The following is a 13,174-nucleotide window of genomic DNA, read 5'->3' on the forward strand; positions in this document are numbered from 1 at the left end:
AATTATTTTTAGTATAAATTCGTCATGTGTGCCCCAGAATGGAATAGGTCACCGCATCCTTTCTTGTGGGTGTCATAAAGGAGGGCGAGGGATGGGCAGCAGCGTTCCTCTTAAAAAATTTCTAAAATTCTAACTGCGATTGCCAATCCGCCTGCCAAGCGTGGCAACTACTGGCAAAACGACCCTTATGGGGAAGGCTTATGTTCAGCAGTGGACCGTGGAATAATAATAATAATTTCTAGTATTAGACTGAACTAAAATTTGTGTCGAGCAAGTGTCATAATGAAGCTGAAAGGTGATTATAGAAACTTTGTAGTAAATTTAATAGTAATAATATAATGTCAAATATTTATAAATTATTGCACGTGACTGTATCTACTCGGGGAGTTACACAATACTTTGTTAGCAAGTACAAAAGCAGTTGGATAGCAACTTGCTTTATACATTATTTTTGGAACAACTGAACTTATTGGGATGAAATATTTAGGTGTTAACAAAATGTACCAGTACTATTATAGACATAAACAAACAGACAGTTGTGCATCTTATTTCAGACAATTAAATATCTTGACTATTCTTAAATTTATATATCTGTGAGTGTATATTATTTGTAAAAACATATATGAATTTGTACAAGAAGAGTATCAGTAAGAGATTATTCTCTTACTGATACTCTTCTTGTACAAATTCGTTCTTCTTGTACAAGTTCGTTGGACAGAATGTACTTGTATTTCAGTAAATTGTATACAGAATGTACAGGTCCCCGCATAGAATAGGCCACGTCTTCCTTTCCCGTGGGTGTCGTAAGAGTCGAATAAGGAGGCCGAGGGATGTGCAGCAGCGTCCCTCTTAAAACATCTCTAAAGCCTAACTGCGGTTTACAATCCGCCTACCAAGCGTGGCAACTACAGGCAAAACCCCCTACGAGGGAGGTTTATGTTCAGCAGTAGACAGTTAAGCGCTGATATGAATGACTATAAGACTATATAACAATTTACCAAGAATAATACTTGTCATAAACGATATCGTGTTTAGCTTTACAGTTTAGTTTTTTAATTAAAATAACTCGTTTTAGTCCATACATAACGAATGGATGATCTAATTGAATGTATTTTAAAGCATTTTTAATTAGACGAATGAAAGTTGTTGACACTGTTACAGTAATCAAGTCGGGGTGAACTAATGAACGAATTCGTTGCCGGTTTAATGGCCCTTAAAGAGTTTATTCGCTTGCAGAGTCGTTGCTCTGATAATAATTTTCAACTGATTTTGGTCAACATTAGCTGTGCTAGTGGCTTCGTTTGCATTTAACATTATTGTCAAAGTTTGTTGATGCTTTAGATGTTTGTTACTTTTTCAGTAGAATAATTTTTTATGCCACTGAGGTGACAAACAAACATACGGCCAACCTGATGGTAAGTTATCGTAGCCCATGAATGCCTGTAATCTCAGGGGCATTACGCGCGCGGTGCCGACCTTGAAAAAATATATTTATCTTTTTTTTGAAGTACCCCATGCTGTAGTCTCTAGAAAAAACTACGACAGAGAACTTATCCCATAACCTGAGTGTTTATATATGGTTCACAGGCGGCCCCTTTCTTTTATTTATTTCTTATGTATAAACTGTCCTTTATTATTCCTATTATTAATATTAATATGTTATCAACGGACTTCAAAAAGAAGGAAGTACTTATTTTGGTTGTATTTTTTCTACGTTTGTTACCTCATATCATCGTTAGTTAAAAAATATTTAAACAATTTTTTCATCTGAAATTCATTTTTTTCAAAATGGCTTCACTAGTTTAATTTTTAAATTAGAATAACTGGTTTTGCCTTGATTAATGTATTTAATTAAATTATAATTAAATTAAATTTAATAACAAATTTAATTAATAAACATAATTAATAATTATAATTAATAATTATAATTATCAGTAACTTTTTTCTGAACCACAATCTCAATTAAGTGTTTATTGCCTTATAGCGTCTTAATTGCCTATCCTGTATCATGTACACCATACCCAAAATTATGTTTTTGACATTATCTTTGTCAATCTATTGGGATGGACGTTTGAATATTTGGAATGGAAAATAAATGAAGATTACCCATCACCGTTTATTTTCCATCCCAAATATTTCGTATACTCTAAATCTGATGTCGATTAGTTGAGTTATTAAGGCGCCTAATCGAAACATAAGTACATACAAACAAATAAACGGACTCAGTTCCGAATTTATAATTCTTAAAGATAGTAAAAACTTTATCTGATACATGTCTAATATATAAATTGAATATATAATTTTTATATTTATTCGCTTATATTATTATACAAAAATAAGCGTAAAATATAAGATACGCTTCATCCTCTGTATATTGCAATTTATATTTTCTACCGCCAGAACTTTCCTCTCCGCTAAGAGGTCGTAACTACTTGAAAAAGTTTTTTACATTTCACCGAGGTTCTTTGTGGTAATAATTTTGTTAAAGACACAAATTCGTTTATTTTCGAAACTGTGTTCTGAAACTCATTTTAAAAAGGTAGAAAAAGGTAGCCATTGCCCATTTTTATGCAACTTAAAAGGGCGTACTGTTTGATGGGAAATGGCGATGATAAGAAAGCACCATGGACTTGATAGAGTATATTGCATTTGTCTGTTCATGTCATTATCCAGTTCCTTCCTTCCCATACCATCGATTAGTAATTTAACCTAATGTACATTTTATGCCACGTGAATTTTCTGATGATTTAAGCTATTTTTTGTATGGAAAGTGGTAACGGTTGTCTTAGATACGAACAGTATCATGGACATAACAGTATACTATGTCGCCCATAATATTCTTCACGTGTTGCCATTCTTAAGGACTAAGGTGTTATGCCTGTAAATTCACTGCCAATCTCACCTTTAAAAACAATATACAGTTATGTAAACACAACTGCGTTACGGCAAAATTACTAATGGAACAGATATACCCAAGCAGAGGACTTTTGTACAAAGTCTCCCTCTCATTAACAATAAGGAGACTTTGTGAAGAAGGCGACAGATTAGGTATCTCTACCTCTACCTCTTTCTTATTTCTATGTTTGCGTTATTTGTGTTTCGGTTCGATGGATGGAGTACTGCAATACTCTCATTTTAAAATTTAAATGATGCCTAAGGGTAGGTTTTAGCGATAAAATCGGCCCTTGTTTTGTTTTTGTGATTAACTTATTTCTTGTATTTTTCTTTCCTCATTTCTTGTCACCTTTTGGGAGGTCAAATTGCTGCATTATATGAATCATAATATGATTTAATTCGTATTAATCCGTCAAGTTCAATAGGTCTTTTACACAGAGGGCGTAATATTGACGGACTGGTACATTTTAATTGGTAGAGTAACCCATCGCTTCGGGTACGAATCGAATCGTATCCTGATTGGGATAAAACAGGTTTTTTAAATTCCATCATCTAATAATCGTATTTCTTAGTATTTTAAAGAAGTTTTGTTATAAATAGTTAAATATCTCTTTCTCCCTCGAAATGTAAAAAAGAAAAAATAGATCAGCATCAGGAAAAGATACGATCAGCCATCCAATGATCTCGAAAAGCTTACGATCTATTTCCCGCCCTTTCTCGTATCTTCCACAGTTCCAAAATTCAATTTACTCCCAATAGCTTCGCAAAATAAACTGATGTCAGATATCAAACGTTTCAAGGTGTACTCTGAATAAACATGTTTTACGTGTCTACTTATTTCAAATACTTTGTAAGTACATACAAAAGATACTGTACACACACACACACACACATACACATACACACACATAGAAAGTGTATTGTTCTTGTTTGTGTAATTGGTGATGTATTGATTAGTAAGATAAATTGTTACTAGTATTACAAATGTGGAAGTGAGTTTGTTACATCTTGAGGTACAAACGTACTATAGAGGCATGGTAATGGACGTAGGTTACTATTTGTTCCGGTCAATTAATATACCCGGAAAACGCAGCCGAAGTAGGAATTACTAGTAATTCCTACTTCGGCTAATAGATTTAAAATTTTACTAAATAAAAAACAATAATAGATAATACCTGTTGTGAGGTAAAATCTTGTAAATAAACAATTAGGTACTCTAAACATATACGTATACGTACTATAATATATATATATATATATATATATATATATATATATATATATATATATATATATATATATATATATAATCAAGCGACTATTTTTGTGTTTGTTATCTCATAATTCTGTCATTTGTCATATCAAAACATATACAAATATATTCACAGATTAGTTTCATAGAATTTTTATGAAAATCGGTCCGGTAGTTTGGGGTTTAAATCAAAATAACTGGTTTTGTCACAATTGAAGTAATTTTTTTTTTGTGATTTTAATATAATAAAAGATTATTTTAAATTATCACCACTGACCCACCTAACTTTTTATTTGCCTTACTGTTGACTAGAAAGAAATCCTGTAGGTGTTCTTTTGTACATGTACAAGGAAATTAAATAAATCAATAGTTTTTGTTTTTTTTTTGGCGCAAAAATTTGTAAAGAAATATTTCGTCGTCTATAGAAGCATTCTATTCGTTTTATTATCGTCCATAAAATAAAAATAGTAATATTATTTATAAACCTAATGTGAATGGTATAAGGTAGTTGATATAATATTAGACGTAATATTTAATCGGGCGAGAATACTAAAGGTTACATAAGGGTTATACAAAAAAAAACTCCGTAAAACATCTGTTACCTAATAGTTAGACTGTTAAATTATACAAAAGACTTTAAGGAGTAGACCTATGTTATGTTCGCAAAAAAACTGTTTATTCCTTTGACCCTTTGAAATGGGGCTTGCAGACTTTTTGCCGGAAAATTGAATATGTGAGAACTGAGAGAAGAAAAACTTACGGTCTGTCAGGCTTATGAATAATAAACATTGCCTGTGCCAACAAAGAAATTCACTTTGGAGTTTTCAATATGTGCGAAAGAGATAAAATATTCCTCTTGCTCTATTACAAAATTGCCACATAGCTGTTGTTTATTTTTTAAATAACAAAGTGCAAAATCATTATTTTTGAGCAATACAATAAAAATAAATGATTTAAAGTAAAGTAATGAACTGAAAATATGCATTGGGCTGTGCTATATTAGCTACGTCCCCTTTGACTATTTTCAACCGATTTTAAAAAAGGAGGGTCTTAATTAGGTTGTGTTTTTTTAATGTTTATTACCTCATAACTCTGTATCCTCATAAGTTGTAAACTGATTTGAAAAATTCTTTTTTATTTATAAGGACATATTCACAGATTGCTCTCTTAGAAATGTTATCAAAATCGGTTTAGTTTATTTTTAAATCAAAATAACCATAACTGAAATAGATTTTTTCGTGGAACACAATTTAATTAGTTTTCCTTTATGCCTTGACAAGGTACAAGGGAAATGAAGAAAAATAGGCAAATCTATTATATGTTAGTAGTGTAGTTGTTCTATTCTCTAAATTGAGTAATCCTTCTATTGGTATTATATAGTGTACAATAAATGTATTAATTATGATTACGAGTATTATTTATACTTATATATATATATATATAATATAATAATAATAATCTAATGTGTACAGGTAGTATTGTTAATTTATATTAAAGTATAATTTTATGACAATTATAAGTTACTGGCATATGTGTGTGAATTATTTTGCAGAATTTTCTTCTAATATCTGTACTACATGATTGTCAAAATATTCCGCTTTAACGTTTTCTTTTTGTTACAGCAACCTCCTTGGTGACCTACGCTGGAGAGCGCTATGACTTTGTACTTGATGCCAACAATGAGATTGATAATTACTGGATTCGATTCCGTGGTCTTATGGACTGCGATGAACGGTAAGTGTGTGACTTACAAACGATTTACGTGACATAAAAAGAAGAAGGTTATATAGCAAAATATTAATAGGTAAATAATATTAGTACGTATTTTTTCACGAATATCTGGTTACACAGATTTACTTTGATATTTTGATAGCCAAATGTAAGAAAAGGGATATTTTTATATAATATTTATTTATTTATTTAATACTTTATTGTACACACTTAATATACATAGCAACGCATCGGAGGTATCATGGGCGAAACGGTATGCTCTGTTATGTCCATGGTACTGCTCATGTCTATAGGCGACAGTTACCGCTTTCCATCAAGTGCGTTGTCAGCTTGTTTGCCATTCTAAATTGCATAACAAAAAATAAATAAAAATATGATAAAGGTACTCAAATGTACAAAGTCGTGTTTAATTTTTAAAAAGTCCTTTTTCAGCAAACCCAAAATGTACAGGAGCATCAATGTAAGCGGGTAGAGCGGTGTACAATTTTGTGACAATAATCAATATAATTTATTTAATATGTTGCGAGACATCGTCAGCACCAGTAGACAGATAATATCCGAAATGATGATAATGATCACGATATGTCGTCATTAATTATATTCGTAAATTAATTAAAATAATACTTTTTCAATTTATAGTTTTTATTCTTTCTTACTCGTATTGCTTTTTTTTTTAATTTTGTAATAATGAAATTGCCTGTTATTTATAATTAAAGTTTCGATTATTGTTCTTAATTGATGTTATTTTTTTACGTGTATATTTAAATAATGTGATATTTTCATCAATTGCCTTGATTATATTTTTTGCAAATGATATGCTTTACATTCAAGTTGGTCTTATGTTAATTTCTAAACAATTTCTTCCTACATTTGAAATGAAATGAAATGGAGATTTATTTCGTAAAAACATAACTGTAGTTTCATAAATTATACTGCAAATGTTAATATTATAAATTTAAATGGGTACAGTAGTTATGGTTTAAAAACTGGGCTTCTAAATAGGTTAATATGTAACCTATGTTAAGGGGCCACACTCCCAATCCCCTTTAGTATTACGGGGAAATTAATATTTATACAATAAAGTTGAACACATAATTTTACAATTAAAATTAACAGAAATAAAAATAATTATCTTTTTTATGCATCAATATCTTAAATTATGAATATAATTAACTTGTGATAAAGCTGATTTTATTAAAAAATAACTTATTATAGAATATTCCTGGTGATTTGTCAGCCGATTGGCTATCTTTATTCTTTCTCTCATAGCCAATGCTAATAAACAAGCATTGTTTATTGTAATTTGCTTACATTCCTTACTAACATCATAAATGTGAAAGTAAGTTTGTTTGTTTGTTCACTATGAAATTTGGTATACACGTACTATATAGGATGGAGAAGAATATAGACAAATTTTTATCTCGACTAGTAATCATATCCCGATCACGTCGACAAAATCGCATTGCAGAAGGCACTTTACTAATAAATGTTATGATATTTTCGTTCTAAATAAACATGGCTTTATAATAAAGGTCGGATTGAATTTCCGCAGACAAATATTTTTGTGAATTCTCAAACATTTGCCGGAGTTTGTATGTAAAATGAAATTTACTCCGGGCCTACAGAAGGCTATTTCGATGCAATAAAAACATCTATTGGACCAGCTTGTTGTTATTCAATTCAAATACTGGGAAAATTTTGAAATTGATAAACAGCCATCCCGTTACAGGAAATGGGAGAAAATAATTAATATTCGCTTTTAACCAGTATCCAGTTTAAGCTACTGGATTTTTTAAATTTATATTCCAATCATTTAATAAGTACGTTTTATGAACAAACATACAGTGATAAATGATGTGTTAATATACCATTCAGAAACGAACTACCACTAGGAATTTTGCACTTTTTATTTCGATTCAGAATTTTTCAAATACATTTTTGCTAACAAAAGTCAAACTTTTAGAAACAGCTTCACTAACAGAACACTTGTTATATAATCGATGCGAAATATAAAAAGTGTTCGATTGTTTTTGAAACTTGACGCATAATTATGATGTTGTCACATTTCGGTGAGCTAAAGTACGGGTATGAACGCTCTTAAGACATCCCGTAGGGGAAAAGATGCCACAGCATTTAATTTGTAACTGTATCACTCATACGTAAACGGTATATCTTCTTCGGAAAATACACTATATATCTGAAAGAGATGAAAAACATATCTACAAAAAACATCTTAAAATTCCTATCACTAATAAAAATTAGCAGGAAACTTTAAAATAAAAGGACGAGTACAAAAGATCATGGAAAGGTCGCAGTGTCACAGATTTTGTTCCCTAAAAAAGCCCGTTTCTTAATAATAATAGATGTGATAGTATGAAATAAAATTGTGACATTCCTGCTTTTCCTATTGGCACTGGAGACGCGTTTTAATGACATGTCTCTATGTAAACAGATTCACAAAAGCAAAACAAGTGGCGGTACTTCATTACGAAGGGGCGATGGAGATGGAACCGGAAGGAGACCCGACGTGGGAGGAGCTCCACAACGACGGATTAGTAAGTATATATATTTTTAATATAAAAATGTACTTTCGACAGTGAATCCTAAATGGTTTTTGTCTACCCATTATCGATTGTGAATTTTTAAAAAGAAATCTACATTTATGTTGCTATTGCTATACAAATAAACATGAAAGTTTGTGAGGATGGATTGTTGTTTGTTATTTCTTCATGCATTAATAACTGGACGGATTTGAATAAAATTTTAATACATGAGTAGGTTGTATTCTAAGGCTTGGTTACAACTACTCGTAGTATAAAAAGTATTAAATTTTCAGAAAATCATTATTCAAAATTTTGGAAATTTTAATATATTCGTATTTAGAATTGTGATAATATTCGAAACTCGGATTAGGCCCGTATCTAAATATACCAATTTTTTTTATTAAAGTCCATTAATTTTTACAAACTTCCACATGACCTTACTTATAAATAAAAAAAAAATAAAAAAGATGAATTAATATGAAGGGGTCTTAGTAAAAGCAACAGTAGTCAAAATAATAATTTTTAAAAATTTTATCTGTATGTATGTATGTTTCTTCCATCATGTAAAAACCGTTTTACCAAATAAATTAAACTTTCACATTTGTGCCCCTAAAGCTCTAATTTAAAAAAAAAAAACTGGTACATGTTTTATTTTGATACGATATCTAGAAGTTATCTATTTCATTGGTATTCTTACTTTTGAAATCTACAAAGTAGTGGACAAAAAACTAGTATAATAATATTTTTTAAATATTTTGTTTTTCTGTAATAATAATATCTAAGTATAAAAGTTTAAGTACTGCGAATATTTTGACAACCCTACCTCATAAATAATAATGAATACGAACAACATTGTTTTGGTATAACAGATAAAAATATTACTCGTATATAAAACACCATCCAATGACACCCCTAGATTAGTAAAAACGAAAGGACACTATCACGCGAGTCGTTTGCCAACACCATAAAATATATCGGTCCTACACAGCATAGTGTGGTGTGCCATATTCTCATGCACCCTTGTTGATCGTAAAAGTATCCCGATGTTTAGGTATCTGACTCTGATAAGTTACGGGATTATGTTTTGTCGATAAAGCTATAACATTTTGGTATATACGCCTGCCAATGCTTCATACACAGAAATGTATATATATGTATATATATATATATATATATATATATATATATATATATATATATATATATATATATATATATATATATATATTGCTAATGTGGTTGGTATCATAATAATCATACGAGTATATAATATTAACTATAAGAACTTAAAGACGTTCATACCGAAAGTTATAGCAGTGACGCAACGTCGCAATTATGCAGATAAATGCGCCGTTGACACTTTTATAAACAATTGAACAATTTTCAATATTTCTGGTCGATTTTCAAAGTTCTACGATAGTGGATTAAGATGTTAATCAACGAATACGTTGATGTAATTTACGTCGATATAATTATACCAGTAAATATTTCGCACCAATTTCATATTTTGCTTCGGAATTTTGTAAATACTTTTTGTTATGAAAATTCTTATTTATTTAGTTATATTTCATAAGCAGAGCACTTTATAAATAATAAATCAATTAAAAATATTTACGTTGTTGTTTTTTTCGTTGATAATTAACAAACAATTCCGACGTTGCTACATTTCTGTAAGCTTTTGTATGAACGCTCTTAAGCAAAACAGAGTTAAATGTTCCAGGTGGATTAATGATTTATTTGTTAGATATAGTACTTATAATTACTCGAAATACTAAAATATGAAATTAGCATTTCTATTTTTAAAGAACTTTGAATCATTACTATATAATTAATGTGAAAGTAACATTTAGTGGCTTAACCCATAGCCATGATATTTGTCATACACGTACAATAAGAATGGAGGAGGACATAGGTTACTTTTTATTCAGGTTATCAAAAACATCCCGGTCAACGGACGAAGCTGCGGGTAAAAGTTAGTAGCGAATGAAATAGAAATCTCCAGTTGACACCGTTTTATTTTATTGTAGATAATTTAAATTATATACGAATAAATACCCGCAAGCATTTACGTGGCCATCAGATTTCTATCCCATTAAATAGACACGTTCTTAAATCAAATAGCGTAACCAAAGCACCCGCTAGTAGGGAATATCAACGTCTGGCTTACTGCCAGGTACTATCAGGAGCGCTTGATATGTGCGATGATTAGAACATGAGGAATGTTCTCGAATTTAGTAGCGAAATCTTATACGTATAGATAAACTATGACAATTTTTGAGCAAAAATATTAAATTATTTATTTATTCATAGGAGAACTAGGGCTACACTAGAGCAAAAATATATAGTTTAGGATCACAAAATAAGCCACTAATAGGTTTTCACAAGCATTTATGTTTGAAGCATTTATGGTTTTCATTATATGTAGGAACAAATGTATTTGGTTGGTAATGCTACTAATGGGGATAAAACAAAAATAATTGGATCGTGTTTAAATTAATTAATCAAATCAATTTATATTATTTCAGCAACTAAACGCTTTGAATAAAGGAGAAGAAGAAAATGAAACTATAAGTGTAGCAGAGATGAAGTCACTTGCGGGTTACGATGACTCATTAAAAGAAGTAGCTGATTATCAATTTTATGTAGCGTACGATTTCTATGCCAAGAATAATTCGCATTTCCACAAGTCACCTTACTATGGATATTATCAAGGTAAACAGACTCATTCAGACTATATTAAAATTTATGTATTTTTTTATATGACTTGCCATATGAAATAACTTTGACGTTGAATTGTATGATGTTAATTTTGTCTTTCAAATGTTATCTGAATGGGAAACGATAAGACCTACGATAGATATATATTATGAAACAATAATATAAATAATTGTTTAAAAGCATTATCATAATTTTCCAGTTTAAAAACTTTTATAAGAATTGTAAAAGCTGATACTATATTGGGTAAAACATCTATCGTAATCTGTAATACTAGAATTACAGTCTACAATTGATAAGAAATTTCATGGACATCACACTATAATTTATAATATTCGTGGTATTATTAAGTTTGTAGTTTGCTATTTTTTAATTTGGATTCTAAACTGGTTTACTATATCAAATAATTTAAAACGGAAATATAAAATATTAATAGAATCTTCATTTCACAGTACCGCTGAAAACCAATCGTCTGTACACTCCTCAACTTAATCACATCAGTATGAAAATGCCTTCGAGTCCATTACTCATTAGTAGACCATCACCAGAAAACTTCTGCAATTCGTCTAGCATTGACGACAACTGTAAGGAAGGTTACTGTGAATGTTCTCATGTATTGTCCGTCAGATTAAATTCCGTTGTTGAAATTATTATCCTTGATGAGGGAGTAACGTTCGATGCCAATCATCCTTTCCATTTACATGGACATAGCTTTAGGGTAGTCGGTATGAGACGATTGGCCAATGAGACGACAATAGAAGAAGTGAAAGCATTTGATAAAGCTGGCTTATTGAAAAGAAACCTTAAAAATGCACCAATAAAAGATACAGTTACAGTACCTGATGGAGGTTACACAGTCATCAGATTTAAAGCAGATAATCCTGGATATTGGTTATTCCATTGTCACATTGAATTCCATGTTGAGATTGGAATGGCTTTAGTATTTAAAGTTGGTGATCATAACGATATGCCTCCAGTCCCGCCTGCTTTTCCTAGGTGTGGAAATTATATGCCAGATAACATGTTAGAACATGCCACTACTGAAAAACCAAAGGATGAAAACTCATATATATCTATAACACATTGGTGGCCTGTAGTTGTTTTGAATTCAACATCCTCATCTAGTTCTTCAAATTGTTTATTTGGACTTATATTATTATGTAGTGTTTGGGTATTAAAACTGAATAGTGCAATGTAATTTATAACAAACTCGAAATTATTAATTTAGTTTAATTTATTGAGATTACTGCGTTGAATTAATTTTGTCGAATTTGTACTTACAACAATGTATTTATTTTAATAATGCATTTTCAAACTGTTACTCATTTATTTATTGGACCGTACTTATGTTTCTTTGTATTTATATCGAGATTATGTTAGTATTTATTTACTAAAATGATGAAACTGTAATTAATAATGTTGACCTACATGTCTGTGATTATTATAGTTAAACTGCTTGCCAAAAATGTTTTATATAATTTTCTATCTGTGAAAATTGTCGCTGGTGATATGTGATATTACTTAGTTAAGTTAGTTTTAATGTATTGTAACTTTAGTATTTTATAAGCAAAAATAAGTACAGTTATTGCATACTCGAATGTCTTTTATTCAAGTTGTTACCTTAAAATAAAAGTTGTAGATTGATATGAAAAGTTTATTTTCTTTCAGAAAATTAATTACAAAATTATGTTATATGCTATTATTACTACTTTGAATGGTAATATAATATCATAGTATTGAATTACAACATATTGAGTTTAAAAGATCAAAGTATATTAAAAGTTATAAGAAAAGTACAACAATATAAAGAAAGATAACTCGAAATATGTTCCAAGTAACAAATGACATCTTGTACATTATATTGGCATTGGTATATGCTAAGTCATCGAATCAGCATAATGATAATGGTATAATTCCCCTATTATAGGAATAGAATATCAATCAGTAGTCAAGGCAAAGTAAATCAGTAGAAAGTGGCAAACGAGAGTACATACTGAACAATGAAACAAGTAATAATAATTTGAAATGACAAATATTA

At 30.1% G+C, this 13,174-nt stretch overlaps 1 protein-coding gene across 5 annotated transcripts in view; it reads left to right on the forward strand.

Annotated features, from left to right (window-relative positions):
* Positions 1–12,730, forward strand: part of LOC113511506 (uncharacterized) — a 114,331-nt gene extending 101,601 nt beyond the window's left edge. For all 5 annotated transcript variants that reach the window (XM_052902018.1, XM_052902014.1, XM_052902015.1 and 2 more), the window contains exons 8-11: positions 5,770–5,881; positions 8,331–8,433; positions 10,947–11,133; positions 11,589–12,730. In XM_052902018.1, coding sequence (XP_052757978.1) covers positions 5,770–5,881; positions 8,331–8,433; positions 10,947–11,133; positions 11,589–12,334 — 1,148 coding nt within the window. In that variant the 3' untranslated portion in view covers positions 12,335–12,730. The remainder of the gene's footprint in view (positions 1–5,769; positions 5,882–8,330; positions 8,434–10,946; positions 11,134–11,588) is intronic.
* Positions 12,731–13,174: the final 444 nt, after the last annotated feature.

The sequence above is a fragment of the Galleria mellonella genome, unplaced genomic scaffold, assembly GCF_026898425.1.
Source record: "Galleria mellonella isolate WM207_F2 unplaced genomic scaffold, CSIRO_AGI_GalMel_v1 utg87, whole genome shotgun sequence".
NCBI lineage: Eukaryota > Metazoa > Arthropoda > Insecta > Lepidoptera > Pyralidae > Galleria > Galleria mellonella.